Source organism: Crocodylus porosus, unplaced genomic scaffold (assembly GCF_001723895.1).
Source record: "Crocodylus porosus isolate Cpor-Errol unplaced genomic scaffold, CroPor_comp1, whole genome shotgun sequence".
Lineage (NCBI taxonomy): Eukaryota > Metazoa > Chordata > Crocodylia > Crocodylidae > Crocodylus > Crocodylus porosus.
The window spans coordinates 997,866-1,024,559 of record NW_017728917.1 but is presented as its reverse complement, the minus strand read 5'-3'; the positions used below and the strand labels follow the sequence as shown (position 1 = coordinate 1,024,559).

The window sequence follows — 26,694 nt, the reverse complement described above, 5'->3', positions numbered from 1 at the left end:
AACCTAAAGCATCACATTGAACTATATGACTTGTTTTCCATAATGATACCAAATCCCAAGGCAACCAGGAAGATTTGAACACAGCAGCGCTCGTAATGATTCTGTGAACATTCAGAGCTCTGAAAAAAAAATTCTAAACAAATACTTGAAGCAAAGGAGTGAAGAAGAGAAAAACTGTTGACAAAATCTAGCGAGCTGGAGCATGTTGTTTTAATAAACTGATTTTTTTAAAACTATTTTCACTGTCCTTATTACCAAACTGGACAGAAATGCAAACATGTAGAAATGCAAGGCAATTTGAAGGCTACAGTTACCCTGCTACAGTTCTAGGAGAAATAAGCCACAGAATAGGATTTGCTGGAGCAAAACCAGGCCCTGAGACAATAAAATTACTATTTCCATATGTCATTTTGCTAGTTGAACCAAACATCCACACAGACTTAGCAAACCTGAAGTCTACACTCAGGCAAAATGACCACTGAAGTCAGTAATCCTGACTGTCCAGTGCTGTGCACCTTGTGAAGTTGTTCACATCAGTGCAAAAAAACCCACTCCCTTTCCAGAACCACTTCCAATGGTGTCATCCATTTCAATGGAAAATCAGACCCTTTGACTGTAGTGGGGCTGCGCTTGTGAGTAACTTTTTAATAGAAAAGCTCCTTCCGTACTACACTGTGTGACACATCTGAAATATAAAGTGCTCTTCAGTTTGATGCCTGCTGGCCTTGAAGATCAAAGCAGAGGTGGATTGCTGTTTATGTGCACGGCACAGTTCCACTTGCTTGCCTCTGTCAGCTGCACAGGCATCTAACCAGCTTATTTCCATGAGGAAGCAGGTCTCGAGGGTGACTCCCTCTAGGATCTATATACTGATAGGTGCTGAAACAGAAGTAGAATATATGCCTGAAAACAACCTATACCTAGCAGGCTTATTTAAGCATTAAGGTCTGTAAACAAGAAAGAGCCACACCCTAGTCAAAAGTACAAAACTAAATATTTTAGTGAAGGCACCTCCTTTCATTGGCTCCACATTTCTATAAAATACTAACAGATTTTATTTTTTAAAATGGTGAATCCAGCTGGATCTCATATGCAGACGGTTTAGACAGAAGAAGGAACTTCTTATGCCAAAGTTATAGTTGCGTTTGATACCCCACAAATCAAAGTGGAATAAACCCAGATGCATCGCCAATTCTATTCTGGGACAGAAACTGCTGTAACAGTTGTGGCCCCAGCTAGTTTCCTACCAGCACATAATGTTTCAGGGCAACAGTTCCAAATCTTTACCCCTGATAATCCCACTTCTGGTCTGCACCCAAGCACAAGAGCTGTCTGTGGGTCTTGCGAGCCCACTCATTACATGCTGTGAGCCCATTTGAGTCATGACCCCTTTCATTCTGGATCTTTCATTTCAGAGAGAAAAAGCAGAAACTTTGCTGGAGTCAGTCATGGAATAACCTTGTCTTAGATAAAACTGCTTCCATTCACCATCTATTATGAACTAGTTTGTGACCCTGGGCAAGCAGGTTGATGCCTCTTCTAGAATGAAATTATATCATCTAGCAGGCACGTTCTTATTAACAAGCTTTGAATGTGCCTACTTATGCTAGATGATATAATTTCATTCTAGAAAAGGTATCAACCCTCTTGCCCAGGGTCACAAACCAGTCCATAATAAATAGTGACTGGAACTTAGCTTTGAATCCAACTATCTTGACATCAATCAGTGCTGCCTCCATCAGAGCTTCTGAACAATCGGATCCAAACTGTCTTAAGTTTTTTCTCAAAACCAGTAACCACTGTTGAATTTATGCCCAGGATATATGTGATCTAGTAGATCTAAAGGGATTCCATGAATGCAAGGGTGTTTGTTTTTGCTTTTACATATGATCAAGCTTCTTTTTCCCTCTACCTGGCCATTCTGTCCTGGGATACCACCATTTAAAAAGCCTGTTTGAGGACAAAGGCACAAAAACTGCCTCTTCCTGCACCACCATGAGTTACTTCAATGCAGGCAGCATCCACAACACATGCAAAACTCCTGTTCACATATAATGGCACCCACATTTCACCCACTATGTTCGCTCCCCAAATCAGTAGGTCTTCCTTGAATCAGTAAGGCTGATTCATTGCTATAAATCTTGTCAAGATGTGGTCACTTACGGCATTAGTACTGTCATTATGCTACTGCTAGCGATAATCTGCTCACCTGAAAAATGTGAATTGGAACATGATTGAAGAGAAAGGCAACACAACAAGCAGAACTGAGAAAACATTCATCAAATTACATCTTATCATCCAAATCAGCTGTAGAGTGGTAATAAAATTATTGCATATCCTCTTGGAAATTGATCTGGCTGTAACATATGCCACGTAACACTGGACAAGAACTCCGAGGACATTCCAACCCTACATGCCACATCTGATTTCAAATGATGCTGAGAGTATTCTTCATCATGTTAAAAATCACATTCAATTTTCAAGTGATGTGTAATCTCATTTTTGTAACAATCCACTGGAAACGTGGCTCACAATACCATAACACTGTTTTTCTTGTTGTTTTTTGTTGTTGGCTTCAGTATTGCCAACTCAGCCCTGGATATGGAACTATGCACGTTGGTTTGTTTCTGTGATGCTGGTCACACTGGGCTATGCGCGCTAATTTTCTGTTGCTATTTCTGGGGTGTCCAGAAGAATGTGGACATTTGTTGCCCCAGGGACAGACTGGCACACCTTGTGCCACTGTCACTTGTCCCCGGGAATGCCCATGCCATGCATGCTCTGGTGCACAGCAGGTTACCCTGAGTGGAGTAGGGGAGGCTGAGGCCAGCAACTGTGCTGTCTTAACTGGGAGCCTCCCGGGGCAGCAGTGTCAGTGATCCAGCCACTTGGAGCCTGGCCAGCAGCCAGAGTGTGGCTCTGCCCAGCTAGGCTCTGGATTCTGACGGCACATGCTGCTGCCATGGATGCTGTGCTTTTTTTTTTTTACACCAGGATCTCCCAGCGTTAAAAAATTGCTGCACTGCAAATTATCAGCGCAGCGAATTCTTGCATGTGTGCCATTTGTGGTTTCGGGTGCCGCAAACTGCACATGCATACCTGTGGAGATGCGCCCATAGGAGGCAGTAAAACCCTCCATAGTCCTTACTGATTTTCCTGGAGGAAAATTCCTTCCTAACTTCACACCTGGTTTCATCCTGAGGACATAAGCAAAACTCATCAGGCCTGAGTGGTTTCTTAGTATCATTAGGAGGATCTGGATTACTTTAAACAAGTCAGTTTTTTAAGACTTTATTTTAAGTCAATTGTGTTTAATGTGTAACAAAGATCCCAATCCCCTATAAACTGACTGGACAAATCAGCCTGCCAAAAATACTCTGTCAGAAAATCTAGTTCTATCTATCTGACAAATGCTCAGCCAAACAGTAGGCTGTCTTGGTAAAAAGCAAGCATGAAAACTGTAATGCTCAGTATTAAAAGAAACGCTTACCCCTCTCATCCGTCTCTGAACTGTTTTGTAACTGAAGTGATAAATGCCAGCCCAACTCTCCAATGACTCTTGGGCAGGATAATAATCTCCCTGCCTGATAACTAATGGTGGCTGCCACTGCCACTGAGGTGGCATTTAACCTGTTTGTCTGATGGCAGGATGGAACACCTCACCAAAAATGACTGAAGGTTCTTCTTCCCTTAATAATATGGATAAGCTAATATGATAGCCACCGAAGCCATCCAACCCTGGTCAGCCTTGACTATTAGCATACCTTCAAGGCCTGGCTTATTCTCATGCACTAACACAGCACTTTTATTCCTGCATCCAGAAATGACACACAAGAAATGGATATTGCTACTCCCAGTAGAGATGCTGGGTTACAGGAGAATGAATCCTCTGAAGGATGCTGCGGGCGGGGCTCAAGCCTTTGGAGCAGTGGGGCCAAACATTTTGGTAGGCAAGCCAGCGTGAGCCTCACACCTTCCTCAGTGCCATGCCCACCCCCTTCCCCTGCCTGCTCTGCTCTGCTTTCAGCTTCAGGCTCAGTGCTCCCTGCCCAGCCTGCTGCTCTGCTTTCTGCTTCAGGCTTTGTGCTCCCTGCCTGCTCTGCTTTCTGCTCCATACTCGGTGCTGCCTGCCCAGCCTGCTGCTTTTTCTGCTTCAAGCTCTATGCTCCCTGCATGATCTGCTGCTCTACTTTCTGCTTCAGGCTGGGGGTTCCCTGCAGTCTGCTGCTCTGCTTGTTGCTCCCTGCCCCACATACAGGGCCACCCATACACACGTGTCGTGGGCCACCCCCCCTGCTTTGCAACGTCCCACTCACATTATTCCCATTCTCAGTCACATTGTTCCTATCCTTACTCCAATCCTTATTCCCAGAGACGTGGGTTTTCGCACAAATTTTGAATTGGAAAATTTTCCAAAGCCCTAAATAGAGCGCGATCTGATTTAGCATCTTTGACTTCTATTTAGTAAATAAAACTAAAAAATACTCCCATGTAAATTTTATGTTCCAATAGCCACAAATATCTGAACTGAAATATTTGTTTAGGAAAAAAAATTAAATACAACACACTTAATGAGGGTTAAATGTTATATTGAAACAAATTCAAAGCTTTATGTGGAAATTATTTTCATAGGAATACTTGTAAAAATGTAAAGACAATACACAATAGCACATACTTCCTTTACATGGTTTGTTTAAATCTAAGAAAAAAAACAAAGGCACTGAAAACTGTTGAGATGCTAATTTGAGCACACCGGAAAAGCTGAGCACAATATGCCGCGCTTTGGTTTTGCTCTGACCCGCACAGCCAATTGGACGAATTCATAATTTGATTTTTGGTGTGGATTGTTATGCGAGTGTATTTACCCTCCTGTTTACACATCAATAAAACATATATGCACTCTCCCACACGCTTCCTAGGGACAATCACCTGAAAAACATTAATTACAACTTTGAAACTGCCAAGTTTGCCTAATACGGTATCGGCATCCATTCAGTGTTACTAACGGATTTTATGAAAGTTCAATGAAGTTTTAGAACTGGGAAATTTCCCACGGAAAAACAAAGCGTTGGAAAACCTTGCCACGAGGGGAGCGGTTACCCCGCAGGCTGTCACTGCGCCGCGGCCAGTGTCGCGCCCTCCTGCCCGCACGGCAGGGCCCGACCTCTGGCCCCTCCCACGGGCTCTGTAGCGGGAGGGGGGGGGAGGGGGTCCACTAGAGAGCGCTGTGGCACAACCCGCAGTGGTCGCGGCCTGCTCCAGGCCCTGCGCGGTTGCCCCACCTTGGCACCCGGAAGTGCTTTCGCCGGAACCGGAAGTGGAAACAAAGGCGTCCGAGTCGGCGGTTGCTTCGCGGAAACGAGGTCCGGCGATAGCCGTTGCCATGTGCGAGTCGGAGGAGGCCGCGGCTGCGGCCGAGGTTACCATCGGTGCCACCGTCCCCACGGGCTTCGAGCTGACGGCGGCCGCCGAGGTGGAGGAGAAGCTGGGCTCGCGGTGCAGCGTACGCCGCGACCGCGGCAAGATCTACTTCACCGTCGCCGCCGAGGCCCTGGCGAAGGTGCACGGGGAGGAGGGAGGGGCAGAGCCATCAGGCGGCGGGTCGCGGCTCTGCCTCAGCCCGCGCTGTCGCCGCCGCGAGATCCCCGCCCGTGAGCATCTCCGCGCCCGCCACTGCGGCTGGGGCCGGTCTCCATGGAAACCCCGGCCCCGCGCTGCTCTCAGGGTCTCCATGGAAACCGGCCGGGGCCGAATCCGGCTGGATCCACCATTTCGTCCGGCCCTGTCCTAGGCCTACACCCACCAAGCAGGGACCTAACTGAACCTTGGTGGAGGCTCACAGTGCAGCAGGACTTCAATGTCACTCGTATCACCATGCTCCTCCCTCGCTGCCACGGAGTGGCCGAGGGACAATTCATGGTGAGGGAGGTTTTTGCCTCACCATTCAGCCCCTGGGTGGGTGTGGGGCGAGCGTGAGATTAAAGACACTGCTGCACTGCAAGCTTCCACCATGGTTTAGATAGACCCTGAAGTATAAGCCTTCCTTAAGGAAGAGACCGCTGAGGACATAGCAGTTGATTCCTTGGGATAAATAAGCATAAAGGTGAGGGTGGTACGTTCAGAACGAGTGCACCAAGTGGGGGGATACAGGTCTGTTTCTTGACCCTGGCCAAGGCCTGCCACAAAAATGCTGTACACCTGGCTTAGAAAGGGAGGCCACTGGATAGGCAACAACTGATTGCCTGGGACAGCTAAAGACATAATAGGGATGGAAACAATAGACAGAGATTTAAAACCAGTGTGCCAAGGGGGGACACGGAGCAGAGCACGCTGGACTGTGTGACACAGGAGACTGGGTGAGATGGACCCAGTCTGACCCGGGAAATGCCAATTCTCATGTTCTTATGGCTGCATTTCCTGGCAAGCTGCAAGAGGCAGCCTGTTCAGACCCAGAGACTTGCATATGTCACAATGCTGGGAGAGGCAAGACTTAGGATAAGATCTTTTATTGGACCAGCTGCACAGTTGGGAGGGAGTTAGACCAGCTTTCCAATGCAGGACATTCTTCGTCAGGTCTGAGCAGTAAAAGCTGGTACAACATGCAGCACAGACCTAAGGAAAAATGTCCAGCATTTCATGACATGCAGAGGTCTCTAGGTTTGAACAGGCTGGCTCTTAAATAGCAAGCTATACAACTTCTAAGCATCTCTTTTAAAAAAAAAAAAAAAAACCCACAAAACTATCCTGATTCTTTGTCTTCACTTGACCTTTTTACCTAAAAACAAAAGGCTGTAGAAAATTGCAAATAACTGTAAGCCTCCCAATTATTGGCAAATTATTCTTGTTATAAATAACAATTTATGTTTTATATGCACACTTACATACAATTTTATGTATAAATATGTTTTGAACAATTTGTCTCTGCCACTATTCAAGAGCTGAGTTCAGGTTGGTTTGGGTTTGGTTTTTTTGGGGGGCGGGGGGTTTATAACACTAGATGAAGTCAAAAGCAAAAGAACTTTAAGAAAAGGAATTACTCTCCTTGTTCTACTTCAGTCTTGGTGACCACACGTGCTAAAGAGAAGCTAGGTGTGTACGCACAAAAAGGTGTGAAAAAGAAACCAGAAGCTTATCTCTGTACTATTAAAGAATTCAGAATTCAGTGAGGTATAGGTATCCAGGTATCTTAATTTGAAATGTAACTGAATGAAATTTTAATTACAGGTATTTACAAATACCAGGAACATGCCACTTTTGTTTCCATTTTTTTTAGGTTCATCAGTTAAGATCGGTGGATAACTTATTTGTTGTTGTGAAAGAGTTTACAGATTACCAGTTTAAAGAAACCAAGGTGAGCTAACTTTGTACCTGGATTTTCAGTCAGGTGTGATTTTTTTTATTTTTTTTTTTAATTATTACTGAGAACAGAATTCCTGAAAGATTATGTGTGGAGTTTATTTTTTGTTTGTTTTAATGTAAAATTAGACTTAGAAGTCTTCTGGGCAGAATTATTTTTTATTCCCCCCCCCCTCACTTGCCAGATTTCTCTTAAACATTTGTTCAAATCAAAGGACAACATACAGTGTAGCACATATGTGCAACAATGCAGTGTAGAACATATCAGTTGCACATGTTGCTTAGGAATATCCAGATGTGGAGAAAATGGGATGCTGCAGCTTGTATGGAGGTGACCAGAATATACTATGTCCTTAGTCTTTTAAATTAAGGTGAACCATAAAATCTACCAAGATTAATTATTAAGTATTCTGGTACTCCTGGGACTCTTAGGCCAGATCCAGACATGCAGGCATGTGCAGTTTGTGGCACCGCAAACCACACATGTTGCATATTATGCTGTGCATGGTGCCTGCTAATTATTAGTGCTGGGGCAAAATTTACTATCAGGATTTCCAGGTAGCAAAAAAAAAAAATCCCTGGAAAGAAAGGCAGCACAAAACATGCCAAAGTGCTATCTATGTGCCAGGAGAAACGCAGAGATGGGAGAGCTGCAGCGCACAGCCCTGCTTGTGTGTTTTGCAATGGTACACACTGTCCCACAGCTCCATGTGATGCAGGGGTAACAGGCATCCCCCACGCTGAAGCACCCTGTGCCCCCGCCACCTGGGGAGTGGGCTGCCTGCTTCCGTCTCAGTGCACTGGGGAGCCCCTGCCCCGAGACACCCTGCACCCCAGCCAGCCACTCCTTGGCTCATTGGGGCACAGCATGCCTCCAGGCAGGGGAGCAAATAGTCCAGGACTGCCTGCTCCCTCATCTCCATGTGCTACTCCCCAGCTGGCTGGGGTACAGGGTGCCTCAGTATAGGTGGATGCTTACTGGCTAACCCCTGGCAGAGGCAGCCAGTACCCTAGCCAGCCCCTGCTGCAGCACATGGAGTAGTGGAACAACTTTGTGCTGTTACCATTTGTGCTGCTGCAAATTCACGCCCCTGCTCACGTGGATGTGGCCTTAGACTACAGTTCCATTCTAGGTTTAAACAAAAAGTATATCTGGTTGGTGAGGTGATTTTAGAAACGGGAAGGCTTACCATTAAAAGAATGCCAAACAGAATGACTTTTTTGAATCTTTTAAAGGAAGAGTCTCTAAAGGATTTGGAAGACCTGGTTAAACATCTGCCTTGGACAGACCCTTTGAAAGTATGGAAGCTAAACACCAACCTAAAGAAGAAAAAGACAAAACGTAAAAAACCGAACCCACAGGGTAGTGCAAGCAAAGAAAACTTGAGTGATGGAGAAGGGGAGGAGAAAACAGATACAAAAGATGCTAATAAGGAGTCAGATGATCAGGCACAAAATGCTTTAGGTTTGGAATCTGCTGGCAGACAGGAGACCCAGGCTATTATCTCGGTAGATAACGGTGAACAATCTGGTGCTAAAGATGAATTCCTCACAACTGCTGGAAGTGAAAATGGAGCTGGCGACTGCAAGGAATCTGAAAATGAAGCCCCAGTGCTGAAGTTCCGCGTTACATGCAATAGAGCTGGTGACAAACATAATTTTACATCAAATGATGCAGCAAGAGACTTTGGCGGAGCAGTGCAAGAACATTTCCAGTGGAAGGCTGACATGACCAACTTTGATGTGGAGGTATTACACACCAGACTTCAGAAATACCCACTTACGTGTAGTTACTTGCTTAGCTTAAATGGAGGTGCTGCTGTATGTTGTGGCATTAATGCATCTTGGTTTAATCCAATGTGTTTTATAGCTGTATGATATTGTTCAATCACAGACCTGCTTTTCAGTTACTGGTATGGCATGTTCATGCATACTTGACCAGAATAGAAGGCAGTGAGCAGTTATTTTTAATATAAAGTTTCTCATTTATGGGGAGGGTGAAGATTTGTAAAGGAGATCCAGCAGGCTTTTGTATGGAGGAAAAGCTGACAGATACAGTGAATTTGTCTCGTGAATCTCTTGGTGTCCAGCTCAGAATTGTTAAGGACAGTTTTCAGTGCTGTCTGTAGTTTTCTCTGTAGTTCAGAGAACCAGAACTAGTGGTATTTATTGCCAGTCTGATGTCCTAGGACTATGATGATTTACCCTGTTTCCTTTTGCTATCTATAAGCTTAGGACAGCAGAGAGAGAATGTGTAGCTTAATGTTTAGGACACTTTGGAAAATAGGGGTGTAGAAAACATACCATGTCTGAGGAAAAAATTAGACTCAGTTCCTGAAATGTTATTTACTGCAAAACTTTTTTTCCTAAGAACATGTAGGGCTTCATGAATGCATTCAGTTGTTCAAAATTCATTCCAGGTTCTCCTGAACATTCATAATAATGAAGTCATTGTGGGTATTGCATTAACTGAAGAGAGTCTTCACAGAAGAAATATTACACATTTTGGACCCACAACTCTTCGATCTACTCTTGCCTATGGGATGCTCAGGTCAGTACAGGTAGTTATAGTTTATTTCTAAATTCCCATGTAATATTCTGGAAACTAAATCCAGTTAGCCCTGATACACGCACATACTTCTTGTTGGGGGGGGGGGGGTTGGGGTTGTTTTCTTGGTCATTTTTTCCTGATTAGCCGTTTTTATGAACTTTAAATAATGAGCTCAAATATCACAAATATTTTGTAGTTACTAATAGTCACAATGATGGGTTTGATGGTTTCTTAACCATAAGGCCAGACAAGTGTATGTTTTGCATTAACCATAACAATTTTCAAACATTTTTATGCCATCCATCAAAATATTTTAATATTTCCCCATCAGTGGGTGCTTCTACACGAAATGCTATGTCGTTGTAGCAAAGCCGATTCTATGTCACCATAGTGATGCACTCCCTTGCTATTGTGTGTTGCTATGGTGAAGTAGCAACTAAAAATAACTGTGCTGGTGGCATAGTGCAGTAACAGCTGTTACTGTGCTGTCATTTAGTACTTCCTTTAAATGATGGCACAGAAACAGTGGCACCATAGGGGCACGTGCCCACTGTGTCTAAAACCTGAACATTAGCAACCATTTGTAAACAAAGTCTGCTCTTGAAATGGTAGAATTTGAATAATTTAAATAGTAGTTTAGTTTAACTTCTCTGTAGAAACTGCTGTTAAGACTTTTCATGAATATTTCTTCCTTCTCTGTTTAGACTCTGTGATGTTCAGCCAAGTGACATAATAGTTGATCCAATGTGTGGAACAGGTGCGATACCAATAGAGGTAATTGTTCCTTTGTTTTTAATTTTTGGGTTTTTAGCTTAAAAGAAAGCCTAGCTAGGCTGTAGCCTCCCCTAAAAGCAAGTCTCACCAAATCCTGCATACTTCACAGCAGTAGATTACATGCAGACTTTTTCACTAGTATTCTACAGTTCCAATAGCCAAATATCAAAGAAAGATATTTCAATTTAATTACAAATATACTTTTCCTAAATGGTTGCACCTTCTTCATGCAAGACATAGCAGGAAGTAGCTAAATGTCAGAGTCTTGTCAGCCCCCAGAAGAGCTCTGATCTCTGAAATAAATATACAATAGGAAGTTTTAAGCTGTTGAAGTTTATCTGTAATTGCTTTGCATTGTTTTCTGATGTGCAGGTAGCTTTACAAACTTTTTTCTTAATCTACCAATTCAAGTTTAACAGACTTCTTTTGTTTTCAGGGAGCTACTGAGTGGCCTAACTGTTTCCATATTGCTGGTGATAACAACCCACAGGCTATGAAGAGAATAGCAAGTAACATCTGCTCTCTACTAAAGAAAAATCAGAATCAAGAAAGGTAGGAAAAGTAAGAGGGATGGTCACAACTCTTTGTATTAGGAGATCTATTTTTCAGAAATGTGCTTTATTTGGTTTTTCATATTTTCCTATTACATTATGATGCCAAGGGCATTTGAGTTGGAAAAAATCATTTGAAATAATAGCTCACACTTGAGATGAATACCTTTACACTTGCAGTAGTACTTCTTGGGGTGTATCTCTTGATACCATCCAGTGGGATATTTGCAATCTCCCTTTGAGGACTGGATCTGTGGATGTTATTGTAACAGACATGCCTTTCGGAAAGAGGTGAGAATCATAATTTCTCTTATTTTTGTGGGGTTTTTTTTTTTTTTAACCTGCTATATTTGAATAACTGTTGTTATTGCTGCTAAAGTTTAAGATCTGTTAGAATTTCTAGAATCTTTAACTTTGTCATAATTCTCAGTGTATGTACTTCAAAGATACACAAGTAATCTTGCAGATTCACTCTTGACTGAATGATGAAGTAAAATGATTTGTTGTACATTTTCAAACTAATCAGTTCAGCAGTTTTGAGCTACATGCTCTAAAATGACTTTCAGTCTTCTTTTGATTCAAAATATATCAAAGAACCAAAGTGTTTGAGGGTTTCATAGGATGCTCTGATTCATTATACTAAGCAGTAAAAACCATTATTTCCTTAATATGTGTAGGGTTATATGACATTAAGATTCACCTCCGTTTCTTGCCTTTATGAGTCCAGTGGAGCCAAACTGATACATAAGACATGTAGGTGGAAACAAGTAGTAAAAATGATCTTGAACAAGTTAACTCATGCTAACTGAAAATGAACTATTTTCAACTGTACTTCATAGGCACATTTACTATGTCGATCCAAATTTTCATTCCAGAATAGGGTCTAAGAGGAAAAACTGGGATCTCTATCCCGCCTGCCTTAAGGAAATGAGTCGGATCTGCAGGCCTGGGACAGGCAGAGCCGTACTACTTACGCAGGACAAGAAGTGCTTTGCTAAGGTACACCATTTCATTCATTTAGGCATTAAATCATGATTTTGATGGTCATAAAACATCTCCAAAGATGCAGAAAAATCAAGTTATCTAGACCGAGAACAGCACTGAAAATAAGCCAGTACTTGAATTAAAAATGTTCCACCCTTTTTTTTCCCCCACAGTAGAGGCTCAGATCATTTTCTGAGACATGGGCTTTTTGCTATCTAAATAAATTTCAGAAATGAATTGGACTGAAGTTTATCCATGTAACTTAATAAAACTATAGCCAATAAACAGAATTTCCTGCTTTGATTGTTTACCACCTGTCTAGAGATTCTGATGCCTCATGGGTCAAATCTGAATTTTTAGTAAAACCTTAGAAAAATCCACCTGACATACTTAATTCGACTCTTGTATCAAACGTGTAAGCACATGCCAACATTAAAAGCAAAAAGATTAATTGAAACTTGTTGAAACAATGTTAGAAACAACTGTCCGTGTCTACACTGTAAGCTCACCATCATTGGAGATAGGGCCTTAAAGCATGCTGCACTAGTTTTGATAGGCCACCTGAACCAGAAGCAGTGTAACTGCCACCACTTAGCACAGAAGGCTTGGTAAACAGCTCTACTGAATGATTAGCATGTCCCTAAGCTAAATGAGGGCAGCTACATGGCTTCTGGTTCAAGAGGCAGCCCAGAGCAATGCAGTACAGTGCAGTGTGCTCTGCTGGGGATGGTGAGTTTATCATATATACATAGTATCCTTCAGAGAGAGCAGGGTGAGGGGGGGAACCTTTCCAGTTCCCAAACTTGAGTCCCAGATGCACACATTCAGCTCATTACTCCTCCCCAAGAAAAAAACTAAGGAAAACAACTGTTTTGCTCCATGTTCTGAATGTCCCTAACACTAAGGTGAGCAGATGTAGGAAGCATAGTGAATTGCTGTAATGGAATACATGGTGTGATGTTCAACTTCAAATGGCTTAGAAGAGGACTTGTAAGTACAGTTATTTGTGCACTAAAAGGACCCCTGAAATTAAGGTAGATCAATATGGCTTTAAAATTGCAATACATGTTAAATAATAAATTCCATCTAGGTTGCAGAGTCAAGCACAAAGTTAGGAAATACCAGAATTGCTTATGCCATCTTAATTCAGTTTCCTTGAGTAGATGCTTTAAGGGAATCTAATCAAACATCACATAGGAAGTCCATCAACGCCTGAAACAGGTTTTTAAGTCTGAATGTAATGTTTAAAAAAATGAGACTATGCTTTGTGTTCTTGCAACCTTCTGCCTACTTCACTGCCCATCTTATACAGAGAATGAGCCAGGGGTCTCAGTAAAACAGAGCACAGTCATATCATCAAAAACTAACAGAATAAGTACATGTAAAAAGCAACCTTAGCATTCTTTGACATTTCAATTCCTTTCCAAAGACATGGAAGCATTGGAGCTTTTCAAAGGAAGGCATGGGAAAAATTTGGAAAAATGTAACATTGGTAAAACTATCAAGTTCACTTAACCTCACTCTTTGAAAAGGCTGAAGGGCTTTCACTGAGACTTCAAAAACTAGGATTCAAGGCACAGAGAAAATTGTATGGAAAGTTTTAGCCTTGAATAGTCACTTTGGTCATTGAATTAAAAGGCTTATAATAGACCATGTTAAGCAACCTTAATCATAAATTTCAGAACCAGCTCCACCAATAGTAACTGTCTGCTTTTTTGCACGTAGGCCTTGTCAGAAATGGGACACTTATGGCGAAAGGGTCCAACAGTCTGGGTGAACGTAGGGGGACTTCATGCTGCAGTGTACCTTCTGAAACGTACCTTAGAAGAAATAGGAGAGAACAGATCACGCTGGTAAACGCAAGTGGTGGAGAACATGATAAACATGATCCTCTCCCCTAAACATCTTGGAAAGCTACTTAGGTAAAGCAAGTGCCAGGTCTACCAATTCTTAAGATCACTGAAGACAGTACTGAAAAAAAATGCATATATAGATTCTGTGTAATGAATACTGATCCAGGGATCAACTTGGAAAGTGGCAGTTCTACTCTGTGCTCTGGAACCTTCTCAATTTGAAGCCAAATAAGGAAGGGGAAAAAAAGGAAAGAAAGAAAGAATGCAAATCTACTAGTGAAATTAGCAACATTTCCATGTGCCTGAGTCTTTGTTACTACGTTTGTTTTTCAGTTACATGGGAATATCTGATGTTCACAACTGAAAACGTTACCGAAGCATTTTGAGAGGTAGCAGGCTAGCCTTTATTTCCTGCCTCCCCCCCCCGCCCAAATTTGCAGAAATTGTGCAAAGATCATAAGATTGAGGTACATGACTGCTGATGACAGTTGTCTTTAATTTGATGGGTTGGGTGATATAATTTAACGGAAGGCTTTTTCTCTCCCACCCTCTCCCTCACTGCCAAGAGAGAACTCTCCTTTTTGTTCTTAGTTCATACTGTTGCCAAAACATAAGAGTAACAAACCAGTCCATGCTTTAATAAAGAACTGGCATCTGTTTTTCAGTACGGAGATCTTGCTTATGTTTTTACCTGCTACCTCAACTAACTGTTAATTCAGCAAACATTTCCTTTATATTTATGTACCATTACTTTGGTTGGGTGGTGAAGTGTACAATCTGCCTTAACAGAATGTGTCTAGTGATAACTCAATAAAAATAATTCTAGAGAAATGCTGTAGCACTAATATACTGCTATATGTTTCCTATGTCTAGCATGAGCAGATTAAGATGGTTGTAATACAGTTAAGTTGAACTAGATTCCTGTTGAAATGGTGACACAGCTTACAGCTATGTGGTAAGAGCAGAATAAATACAAACAGTCATAATTTTTGTTCCTTTTGTAAACTAAGCATATTAAGAAACTACTTACATTATTTTATTAGAGGTGAAAATTCAAGTTAATTGGACAGTGCATATGTTTACATCACTTTTCCCCTCTTAAATATTCATTTTTACTTCTAAAAGCATTTAAGTTCTAGATGTTTCCAATAGGAGTTGAGTTCCTTAGAAATTTTCCCCTTGACTGCATTCATTCTGTTTCTGCTGTAGTGAGGTTTTCATGCAACTTTTAAAATCTGCAGTACAAGTCTCTTCACATAGAAAGTAAAGCACCAGCAGTGTTACCGTTGTAATAAAGGTATTAGAGACATTTTGTCCTCCATGTGGCCACACTGAGCTATAATGCCCAGCAACAGTTCTTGCATGAAATGAGTGACTTGTTTCTCAAACATTCTCTAATGCACTGAACTCTATTACATCCAGATTCATAATGTAATATTAGGATCTTAAAATTACCTTGGATTTGAGTTCTGGTTACCTGTTACCATTGTCTGTAATAAAGAACAAGCTTAATCGCTTAAAAAACAAAAAAGTCTCATGCATTTAAAATGTTTATCACAGTTTCCTTAAGATTAAAATAAATTTCATAAGCTACCAGTCATCTCAAATAAAGATCTGTTTTTGAAAACTCCAGCTAACTACATACATATTTCATAACTTAAATGATTTATAAAAAGCATTTACTAGTGAAAATTAGGCAACTTCAAAGTAAACAAGCAGTAACTAGAATTGCAAAGTGAAACTCTGCATTGTTGAGATGGGAATACATATCTGATCCAAGATACACTAAGAAATACAGTTTCACATGCATCATGGAAAAATAATTCAAAATGGGTTTGAAAATATGCAAAAAGATGGTAATAATGTGCACTGTTAGATGCTATTGTTGTTTTTGCACAAACTGATTCTCTAATTAAAGAAGCCAATTTAAAGGCTTTTCTTTTGACAGGTAAGACTCAGGGTATTGTAAGAAATGACTAAAGACACAAATAACCGTTCGCTGTTTTTCATGACAGTCAGCCTGTTTGTTCATGCAGGCTCTAGAAATCCACAAGTTTGGGTTACATTTAGGTATCTGAAGTAAATGCTGTTCTACTTCCTTGCTCTTTCCTTTTGATTTTTTTCTTCAGTGAAATAACGCTGTTTGTAAAAGAGCATCAAGCAAGTCTACCTCTGACTGATTTCAGAAACAGGCAGTGGAGTTTTGACTATGCTCATAATGTGTAAATGTGCCTGAGAGCCTTCTGCAGTGACAGTCCCAGAGTATACTCACTGCCCAAGAGACGCTTCATTCTTTTTCATTTGTCGAGATTTTTTCGGATAAAAGCATTACATGGAAACCAATAGTGTGTGTAGCAGTCACTTCACCACATGCTGTATATGTCTATGGCACTATTAAGACATGGTAGGAAATAAGCTTCTCTGACATTTCATCATGTAATTTATCATAATCATGAAAAAATTAGAGACCTAATTTAACATATTACCATCTCCCACAAGGTTTGGGGAGGGGGGTCTGGGGATTTGGGTTTTTATTTCTCCAGCATGTACTCACTCGCATCCCTCCATTTTTGGCAGAAACATGCATTAGTCAGTTTTTTGAGCATACGTAGAGCCCTATACTCAGGGAATGTGGAAGCAATTTGCGTTTCAGTTCAATCCGTTGAATTGTGTTTGCCAAAGCTGCTTTCCGAAAAACTTGCCACTGCACCATGCGCTGTAGCTGTTCCTTCAGCTTGGCCTCACTGGGGTAGGAATGTTCCTGTGGAAAAGAATCATGACCAAGTCTAAATCTGAGGCATAAAAGACTTTGTGCACTGCTACGCTTACAAAAGTGTGTCAGAGGTAAGCCAATATGAATTCATTACATTTAACAACAACAAAGCAACGATACTGGCTATAACTATATGGTTGCTTTCCAGAGGCAAAGTCAACAGGCAGAGTGCTTACACATATTCCCTAACACTTTTCAGTCTATATGTTGACTTCTAACAGCCATAATACTTATTTCCTTAAGCTGTTCAGTCAGGGAACAGAAATAATGCCAGCAGGGTCAAATGTTTACTAAAACTAATCCAAAAGCAAAACTTAGAAACCTGAATTTCACCTAAGCAAAATTCAGATAAAAGTGTAACAACAACAACAACAAACATGGATTAAAGGGACTCTGCAAATGTTAAGGCACAACCCTAGCACTCAGAACTGTCCTGTCTGCCTGTGTTTCTGGGAACTGTATGAGAGGACTGGATCAAGAAGGGCTGCAATATTAGCCAGCTCTCCTGCTTGCTATAGGTTTATCAGAGAACTGTAATGCAAGAAAGCACGCATGCATGCTACAGCCCTACACGTGGGGTAGTTTTACTGGACTGCTGCAACACCTGCATAACAGCACCCCTGAAAGAGGGACTTCAGCCCCCTCAGCTGAGAATGACTGGTTTAAGTATTCTACTGTAGCACCAGGCTTAGCCTCTGAACCTTTTTTTTCCTGGAGCAGTATAAGGAAAAAACAAACTGAATAAACTTTTTATAGTCAAAAACTTCAGTAAGGTTTTTTTACTATGTCCAGGAAGCAGAATAGAAAGGCAAAATCCCATTCTTAACTCAAAGGCTGGTACAAACAGCTGTCCAAGCAACAGTTTCATTTCACTAACGCAGGTAAAACAATCCCCAATTATGCAGTTGCTTGTATGAGTCATGACAGCTAGCATCCTTCAGGTCACCATGAGCAGCTTGCTGCAAATAGGCACCTTTCTACAGTGCCAGCATCTGTCTGATGCCACCAAAACGCTCTGAAAACAGGGAAGCTCCCAGGCTCTGAGTTGGCCCACAGCAACTACCTGTTCTCACAAGCTCAAGTTTACTTGGAAACGAACATGAGCTCTGTTTTTTTCTGAATCTGACTTCAGAATAAGGTTCTCCACATGCAAGCAGGAAAACTTGTACTTGGTTACTGTATTGTTGATGTTAGTAAAAAAGACAGCTAACTCCAGACTGTATCATTTCACCATATTTGCACAAGAAGGCTAGGCAAAGATACGGTGATTCTTCCATCTTCCCATAACTAAAACCAGCCTTTGTGGGAGATTTACGTAAGGAAAAAGTGAACCCATACCCAACTGAACCATTTTTGCAGTCAGTGTGATTCTATTTCACTGTACTCCATCTTTTCAACATTAATTATATAGGGCAGAAATCATACAGAGCTCATTTTGCTTGCTCATTCCAACAAGGCCATCTCCTTCCCTGCTCCTGAAGCCATGCTGATAACCATCACATACCTACCACTCAATACTTTTGAGGTGAGCCCTTCTGATGAGTTTCTAAGAGGCACAGACATGAACACTGCGTGCCACCAGAGGCTGGGGGGGGGACATGGCAACCACCTGCAGGCAGCAGTGGCAAGGACATGGCAGCAGCGAGCGGGGAGCTCCTACAGGCAGCCACAATGGTGTTGGTGGCAGGGGGTGGAAAGCACAGACTGGCGGCGGTCAGATGCTGCTGGCAGAAGTCAGTGGCGATCAGGGACCGCCCGCAGACACCACCAGCGGTGTCGGGGGCAAAGCAGGGGTAGCAAGCGGCAACTGCCCACAGGCCAGCGGGGCTTTCACAGGGAGTGCACCACCAATCTCAGGGGGTGTACGTGCACCCACATGCACCCTCTATACATCGCCAATGGGCAAAGAATTCTGTTCTCAGGAGAAAGGGCTCTACAGTGACTTTAAACCACTTTTACAGACACTTGAAGCTGAGCCTCTCTGTTCAGGCTAGCTGCTGTGGGACCAGGGACTGTAAAGTCCCTAAAAGCTGCAGACCAGAACTGGCATATACAACACTTCTCAGCAGCAGATTTCAAAGCACTTCACACAAGAGGCCTGTATTGTTATCTCCATTCTTCCAATGGGGAAACCAAGGCACAGACTAGGGATGCCTGTCCAACATTCCATCCAACAGGACCTTCTTCCACCCTTTCACCTGGCACAAAGGGGCCAGTGATGAGTTTAGTGAGGGCCTCAGAACCTCACCTGAAGTGCCCCTCTGAATTAGAGGGAAACCTGTGTATGCAGCAGAATTAGAGGCTCTAATTCTGCTGCATACACAGGTTTCCCTCACATTATGCTGTACATGTGTTTCAGGAAAACTGCGTATAACTCAAATTCACATAAAAGGAACGTAGTATATATAAGGTATTAAATAGGGATATGTTCCCACAGCGGTGAGAGAGGGAGGAGCTGGGGCTAGAGCAGGCACTGCACAGCCGGGGTGGGGCACAGGATGGGAGACATGGCTCCTGCTGCTACGTTCACCCCAGGAGGGCATGGGGGTGTGCGCCCCTGGATCTGCGTGCAGAACAAGGGCAGGCTGCTGCTGCGGGCTGCGGCTGGCAGCGACGCTGGGCTCTTCCTGGTGGGGGCCGGGGTTGGGCCGCGCTGCACTTGGGGCAGGCAGCAGCGATGCTGGGAGAGTGAATTTTGGGGTGGCTGCAGTCCCCCACCCAATACCACCACCCCGTACCCCAAGCGCATCAGAGCCCAGCTCCCTGCTGAGAAGAGCCTGGTACCACCACTGGCCCCAGTCCACAGCAGCAGCCTGCCCTCATCCTGCATGCACACCTGGGGGCCCATGCCCCCTGGGAGGAGCCTGACACAGCCCCCTCAGTCCACATAGCAGCAACAGCCGCAGCCCCCCGTCCAACGCCCTGCACCCACTGACAGTTCCCTCTGCTTTGCTCCCTGCTGCAGCTGCCTCAGGAGCAGCCTACAGCCCCTGGACTGTGCCACATCCCTGCCCCGTCCCCTACACACTTACCTTGCATACAAGGAATCTTGGGTGTAAAAAGGGTCATCGCATAAGAGCAAATCCGTATACACAGAACCCAGATAAAGCGAGGGAAACTTGTAATAGTGTTGCCAGGCTGCTCTGTTGTTATGCTGATTCATGTGCTATCAAATCAAGTAATCATTACTGTGCTTTAAATTATGGCTTCCCTCTCTCACAGATTTACCAGTTTTTCAAAAGTATACTTCTAGTTGTCCTGGCTAGTATTAAAACCATGGACAACTGTGCCTTCTGTATAAGGTACAGATATTCAAAGCTACAGTAATTAAGCAAAGATGCAGCTATAAAAAGAAACAAACATACACCCACCTCTTTGCGCAGCCTCTCCAGAAGGTCTTTTGAAGCATGATGCAGGAAAAACTTCTTTGAAATCTTAAGGCACTCAGCTCCATTGCTGACCACACACAAACTTGGCTGATCCTCAAAGAGAAAGTCCAAGAGCCCCTTACACGCAGGAAAATAAAACCAAGCAAGAAGTATTAAAACCCAATACAGTGTTTCTAAGCAATTCTAGCAGCCATGGTCTTTACACTCTGACCTTGTAAATTCCCCTGCCACTGCTGTACCTTACCCACTTAATGGTTGTCTACACTGTTCTCTTATTTGTAACAATATCTGTATTACATTGCAGTAAAAGCTTAGAGGCCTTAGGCAATGTGGAGCTTAATAAAATATACCAGGAGAAATTCTGGACCCTGGGAAGTCAATGCAAGCTTTGCCACAGAGCTGATCTGGTGAGAAGTCACATCACCTCTGCAGTGGGGTGCTGAGGATTGTCACACAGAAGTATTATTTCACCAGAATGCACTGGAGAATCTGTTACCAGCTTAACACAGTAAGTTTAAGAGACAAAAAATCAGAGCTCAAACAGGCCATCAAATGTACAGTGCAAGATTGCTCTCTAGGAGAGTTTTAGTAGCGTCTGGTTAAGCTCAGCTTTAAATGTCTTAACAGTGCTGACTTGAATAAGAACCTAACTGAAATGATCACATCCACATGTTTGGAGAAGCAATTAAAGGAAAGCATTTTTTGCCACTACTTTTTATATACCACCATGTAGCTATAATGTTGGACTGCTCTAAGAACCAGTTGAATTAGAGACACACAATTACTTACTGTTCATTTTACACATTTTAAATACGTTTAGTTGCTTGGGTAGGGAACAAAGTTGTAACCAGTCTTTTGACTCAGGCTAGAAATAAACATCACAGAATGGAGCAATTCAGCTGAGAAAGTAGGTCTGGGGCAGCATGGAACCCCGGGTGTTCCCCTGCACAGCGCGAGTCTGAGGCAATGGGGGACACCAGCTGTTTCTCTCCCCAGCCAGCCCTGCAGGGTCAGCAGAGCAGGGAGGCACTTTTCTCCACTGACCCAGCCCCATAGAGTGGGACTGGAGTAGCTGGGAAAGCCAGGATTTCCCCCACCCAGCTAATTGATAAATCAGAAAGACAGATTTCTTTAAATACACAAAACTCTTAAATATTTCAACCTACGAGTGTGCCACATGCATTTTTTGAATGGCACTGAAGGTACCAGCCATCTTTCTGGGCAGCTTTCTACATGAAACACTCACAAATACAGATCCTTGCAGCAAGGTGTCTACAGCAATGATCATAGGAGTCATCATGCTGCTTCCTGACAACGATTTACAAACTGGGTAAAAGAAAAAGAAAGGAGAGAGAAAACCATTAGCTTAATGTTCATTAGGATCTGATACAATACTCATTTTGCATTATCATTTTGGGTCTCTAAAATATGTACTGCTTCTTAATTTCCTTATTATAAATACATGTTATTAGCTGGATCTTTGGCTAAACCAGCCTCTCACTGAGCACCCTCCACCTCCCTGAATCCATGGCTCAAATTGGTCCCTAGCACAAGTGAGAACAGCCACAGAGTTTATTAATTCTTATGACATTTGCTAATTGCCTGGGATACCAAGGAGAAACAGGTCCCAATCTGCCTCCCAGAGCAAATCAAGATAACACCACAACTGAAATGCCAACATCCTAAGTGCATGGGGGTTCTTTGGAACTGTAATAGTCATAATGGGAAAACTTAAAGAAAAATCTTCAACCTAAAGAGGGTCCAAGACTTGTGTCTAGCAGGACTGGAAGAAGAAAGTGAAAGTTGACTGGACAAACCCGGTGAAGCACTTCAAGAATTTCACTTTAAAAGTGGAACTGCTATAATCGGGTTCCCAAAATACATCTACCTTCTCACTAGGAGGGTGGTGAAGCACTGAAACAGGTTACCTAGAGAGGTGGTGGAATCTCCATTCTTGGTTTTTAATGCCTGGCTCAACAAGGCCCTGAGCTAGTTGGGGATGGTCCTGCTTTGAGCAGGGGATTGGACTAGAATGATCTCTTGTGGTCCCTTCCAACCCTCATTTTCTCTGAATTTATGATTCTACCTCTGCCTTCTGTCTAAATTCCACTTTCTGAGGTCTAGAGATGCAAAAGTAGCTTAGGCCATGTCCACACAGAAGCACTGTAAGAGTTCACTAGAGATGACAGTGTTGTAATAGGACAAGGCTTAAGGTATCTTGTTATCATTCCTGTGGCTTGAGTTCAAGCCCTGTCCTGGATTTGTGCTGAAGGTTGCTTCTAGCTTATCCAGTTATATGTGGATAACTGGATCAGGCTGGGGAATCAAAGGCAGCTGGATGTGACGCTGGCCCCATAACTCCGTTGTGTGTTGATACTAACAGATATTGACAGGCTTTAACCATTATGGGCTGCTAATCATGGTGCAGCCCTTTGGGTTTATTCTGCTATAGATTAAGAAGTCCAAGCATCCAGATTTCATGGAGTTATATCAGTATAAATGTGCATACAGCAGCCTAGTTTATTCCATTTATCAAAGGGGTAGAAAATAGTGCAGTACAAGTCACTCTTACATAAATATAAATGCATCCCTGATAGTGGTAACACTAGCATAACTACTTCAAGGGGAAAAATATCCCACCACCAATAATAACTTCAATGGCTTATCTAATGATCTAACTGAGAATCCTTAGGATGTATTCCATACTCACTGCCAGCTCCTGCTTCCATTACTCCGGTGGTGGGGAGGTCATCTTTAAAAACCTTCAGGACAGAACAACTTCCCTTTAAGAACATTAAATGTTATTTAAAACAGACATCATTCTGCAGTGACTCTCCAGAGCTCCCCATCCCATGCCAGCTCTGGAAAAAAAAAAAAACAAACTTACTGCTTTGACAATGTAAATCCATTTGGTCGCATTACTGTTTCTCAGAACAACTGATCCCCTTCTACAAAAAAGAACAGGTGGAAATTAGCAGCTATAGAAAGAGCATGAGATTCGAGAGGTTTCAGAACTCAAATGAACAAAGAATATTTCCCAGGCGTACTACTGTATGCACTGCTGAGAGGATCACTGCCACATGTGATGTTATGTTTTAAAAAAAAAAAAAACCAAAAAAAAAACTCTTTGTGTTGTTGCACTGGAAGGAATATTAAAATCTTATTACTCGTTTTGTTTCCTTTGGGCATTTCACTCTGACCCACAAAGCTAATTAGTCTGATTAAAATCCATTGCATTGCTCACGTCTTCAGCACAACAGTGACACTGTTGTGTTTTGAGTCTTTTAAGTTGATTGGACTGATTTCTGTGCTGGCTTCTTTCACACAAACTTTTCTGTTAGCAAAAGGCCAAATATGACTGGTCCTATTCAGCCAAAATAATAACGAACTGCAATGGGTCAAAGCCTAAGTAAAACCGGAGGGTTTGTTCCAAAGCCTGAAGAAGCCAAGGGGAATTTTTCCACTGACTTAATGAATTTTAGATGAGACCTTGGCTAGAGACAGACATTCAAAAAGCCTGACCCTGAACTGATTCAGCCTTTGCAGGTTAGTCTAACCTAGCTAGGCTGAACCGATTTCCAACCATACAGTCAATCCCTCTGGACTGAGGAAATTCAAGCACATGCCTGCAGTGGCTCAGGCTGGAAGCCCGGGGGTGCTAGAGCAGCCCTCCCTGCCTTTACAGAGCTGAGCTGAGAGAGGGCATGGCCAAACCGCAGCAGGGCTCTGATTAGGGAGGGGTGTAAACCCCCAGCCTGCCTGCAGTCCCAGGCTTTTCTGCTCGCTGCTCAAGGGGCAGGAGTGTTGCCAGCCTGCAGCCCCAGGCTAGCACTCCGAGGCAAAGGGGTGTGTGCACTGCATGCATCTGTTAATGATACAGAGTTTTTCACTCTCCCTCCCTGCTTCTGTATATTGTCTGCATTTCTGTAAACTGACAGGCAAGCAAGCTGGGGTTGGGGGAGCAGTGATAACAGTGATTATCACCCTTATCTCAGTGTTTATCACCCCATTAAGACTGCTGATTCTACCTGTTGATTCAGCAGGGACCCAGGTCTGTTAGCTAATACACAGACACCTCCTCAGCAAGGCAGAGGGGAGGGGAGGAATTTCTGCTTGGCAAGGAGTGGTGAGGGGCAGAGGGGGAGCAAACAGCTCTTAAACAGCGTTTCCACACGTTTTTTCTTTCTCAGCTAAGAATGCCATTAAGAGGCTTGGTCTGAGTGGCTAAGTTTTCAGCATGAGACATCTGAAGAATAAATGTGTCAGTGTCTGGACCCTCATTAAGTGCTATGAACAGAGCCAGCTGACTTGTCTTGCTATGTGATAATTGCAAACCCCTTGACTTGCCTAACTGTGTACCACAGATATCAGGTTTGATCACCGTTTCATTGAACTCATTGGAACTATTCTCACCGTCTTCAGGGAGCATTTGATCAAGGCCTTTGTCTACTGTGGAGAGAAAACATTAACATTCTAAGTAAAACTTTACTTTTGCCAAATGGTTTTAGCATGCACCCACCTGTACATCCAGCTTTTGACAGTGAACCTGCAGTCACTTTTGCATAAGCTGACCCAGCAGCCAGGGAGATCTCAGTTCTGCACAAGAATCTGCCCAGGGAGATCTAGATGTGGGATGAATGCAGGCCTCAGGGGCAGGGAATTTCTGTGGTCCCAATTCTGACAATACCTGCTTCTAGGCATGGTGCTTATTACTATGAGTGAGCCCACTGTAGTTACCGTTCATTTTGAAAACATAAAGGACCTTAATAGGAAACATTTTATAACTATGTGAATTACTCCAAGTAATGCTGATGCTCTACTCTGAATGAAGTTTCCTCACCTGTAGTGGCAGACAACATATTTGCCAGGGTTGCCTTCCAAAAGATGGACCGGCCAACCTTCAAAACACCGAAGGCTTCTAAGCAAATCAAAAAGAGAAGCCATAAAGATGAGCACAGCGGCAGAAGTATAATGACATCAGTACTATTAGCATTCCACAATACACCTGTTCATCTTACAGAGGGCTCAGCAACACAACAGCTTAAAAATTCTCAGATCCTAAAAACCTGGGTAAACCCATGTAATAAAAGCCTCACGACATTTACTAAATGGCAAATGGTTCATCATTAATAATTACTAACAGCAGTATTACTTATATAATGCCTTTCATATAAAGATCTTGGAGCCTGGACAAATAAGACTAAGACCTCCTGAGAGACATCATTATTATTATGTCTACCTGTACATGGCAAAAATAACATACAAAGCTATTAAGTGACTTGCAAAAGGAAATGATGAGAAGAGAAAAGCAGCAGGTCTAAAAGACAATAGTGCTTTTCTGAAATTCCCCCAATTAACAGCACAGATCATTCACCATGGAATATTTGATAAATCAAAATGAAGTTCTTGCACCATACCTCAGAAACAGCAGCTGCTCAGGGTCCCCAAGCACCTTTCTTGCATCAGACAGGAAAATTCTAATGAAGTCCTTCATTAAAAGATTCAATACGTTTTTAAATGTTTTAAAACAAGAAACTCTCTCTCTTTACCTAAACACATTGCCTTTCTTATCTGAAAATGCTCCCTCTAACTGTTGATAAAAAATTGTAAGTAGCAATCATGTTATCTGAAGAACAGATCTAGGCCCAGCCAGGAGAGTTTAAGCAATATTTCCTTTGCAGAGGGCTTCCTCTCCTTTCATGATATTTCTGCCCCCAAAAGCAAAGAGAACATACTGCAGTGACTCCTTATAAAACATGCTACTGTGTAAGTGTTGAGCGCATCTCAAAAATATTAATGATTGAACTTTATAGCCTCTCCTGCAAGATAAAGAAGGTTTGCTGTCCCAAAACTGAAGCACAGACATTACATGTGGGTTTTCAAAGGACTGTAAAAGTGAGACACCCACCTTCTATTGGAATGTCATGGTATTTAGGTACCTGGCTCCCTTGGAATCTTTTGAAAAATCCCATTTTACGTGATTTACCGAGTGTAAAAGTAAGGTTGCAGAAAAGTTAAGGAAAGAACAAGATTTCCTGATTTTAAACTTCATTACAATAATAACCATTATCCATCCTGATATGGTTTACAAGAAAGTGACCAACTCAAGGGTTAACACTATTTATACCTATGCCCAACCACACTTCAGAAGTACTTTGAAGCTGAGTGACCTTAGCACAAAGTCCATCACACCCGCACGCCTTTTAACCTGCCCTCTGTTAAATTATTTTGGATCTTTCTCCTGCTTTTGTCTTCCCCCTGTTTTTTAGGCTTTATTCTCTGCATTCAAGTCCTTCTTGAAAGCTGGCATTTTCCACAAGGCTTTCAACAATGATCAACAAAGAATAAAGTGCCAAACTGGACACTTGCAAAAGTGAAGTTATCTGCAATGCAAATCCAAACATGGCCCCTGTTCCTGCTTTAACAGATATATCCAGACTGAAGAGTGTATGGGTTTGTTTCA

The 26,694-nt window shown here is 42.6% G+C and overlaps 2 protein-coding genes across 2 annotated transcripts in view; one reads left to right on the top strand and one right to left on the bottom strand.

Annotated features, from left to right (window-relative positions):
- Window positions 1-5,333: 5,333 nt before the first annotated feature.
- On the top strand, window positions 5,334-16,412 carry THUMPD3 (THUMP domain containing 3). Its single transcript, XM_019536575.1, has 9 exons — window positions 5,334-5,560; window positions 7,274-7,351; window positions 8,593-9,105; window positions 9,777-9,907; window positions 10,612-10,681; window positions 11,118-11,233; window positions 11,413-11,523; window positions 12,108-12,231; window positions 13,942-16,412. The coding sequence occupies exons 1-9, from the start codon at window positions 5,384-5,386 to the stop codon at window positions 14,071-14,073; spliced, it is 1,452 nt and encodes a 483-aa protein (XP_019392120.1). The 5' UTR covers window positions 5,334-5,383; the 3' UTR covers window positions 14,074-16,412.
- The window catches only part of LOC109311135, a 21,772-nt gene continuing 9,686 nt past the window's right edge, over window positions 14,609-26,694 (bottom strand). Inside the window, exons 10-17 of the mRNA XM_019536574.1 lie at window positions 25,649-25,719; window positions 25,072-25,149; window positions 23,119-23,179; window positions 22,942-23,014; window positions 21,478-21,539; window positions 20,214-20,348; window positions 16,716-16,830; window positions 14,609-15,559 (exon numbers count right to left, since the gene is read on the bottom strand). Coding sequence (XP_019392119.1) covers window positions 15,543-15,559; window positions 16,716-16,830; window positions 20,214-20,348; window positions 21,478-21,539; window positions 22,942-23,014; window positions 23,119-23,179; window positions 25,072-25,149; window positions 25,649-25,719 — 612 coding nt within the window. The 3' untranslated portion in view covers window positions 14,609-15,542. The remainder of the gene's footprint in view (window positions 15,560-16,715; window positions 16,831-20,213; window positions 20,349-21,477; window positions 21,540-22,941; window positions 23,015-23,118; window positions 23,180-25,071; window positions 25,150-25,648; window positions 25,720-26,694) is intronic.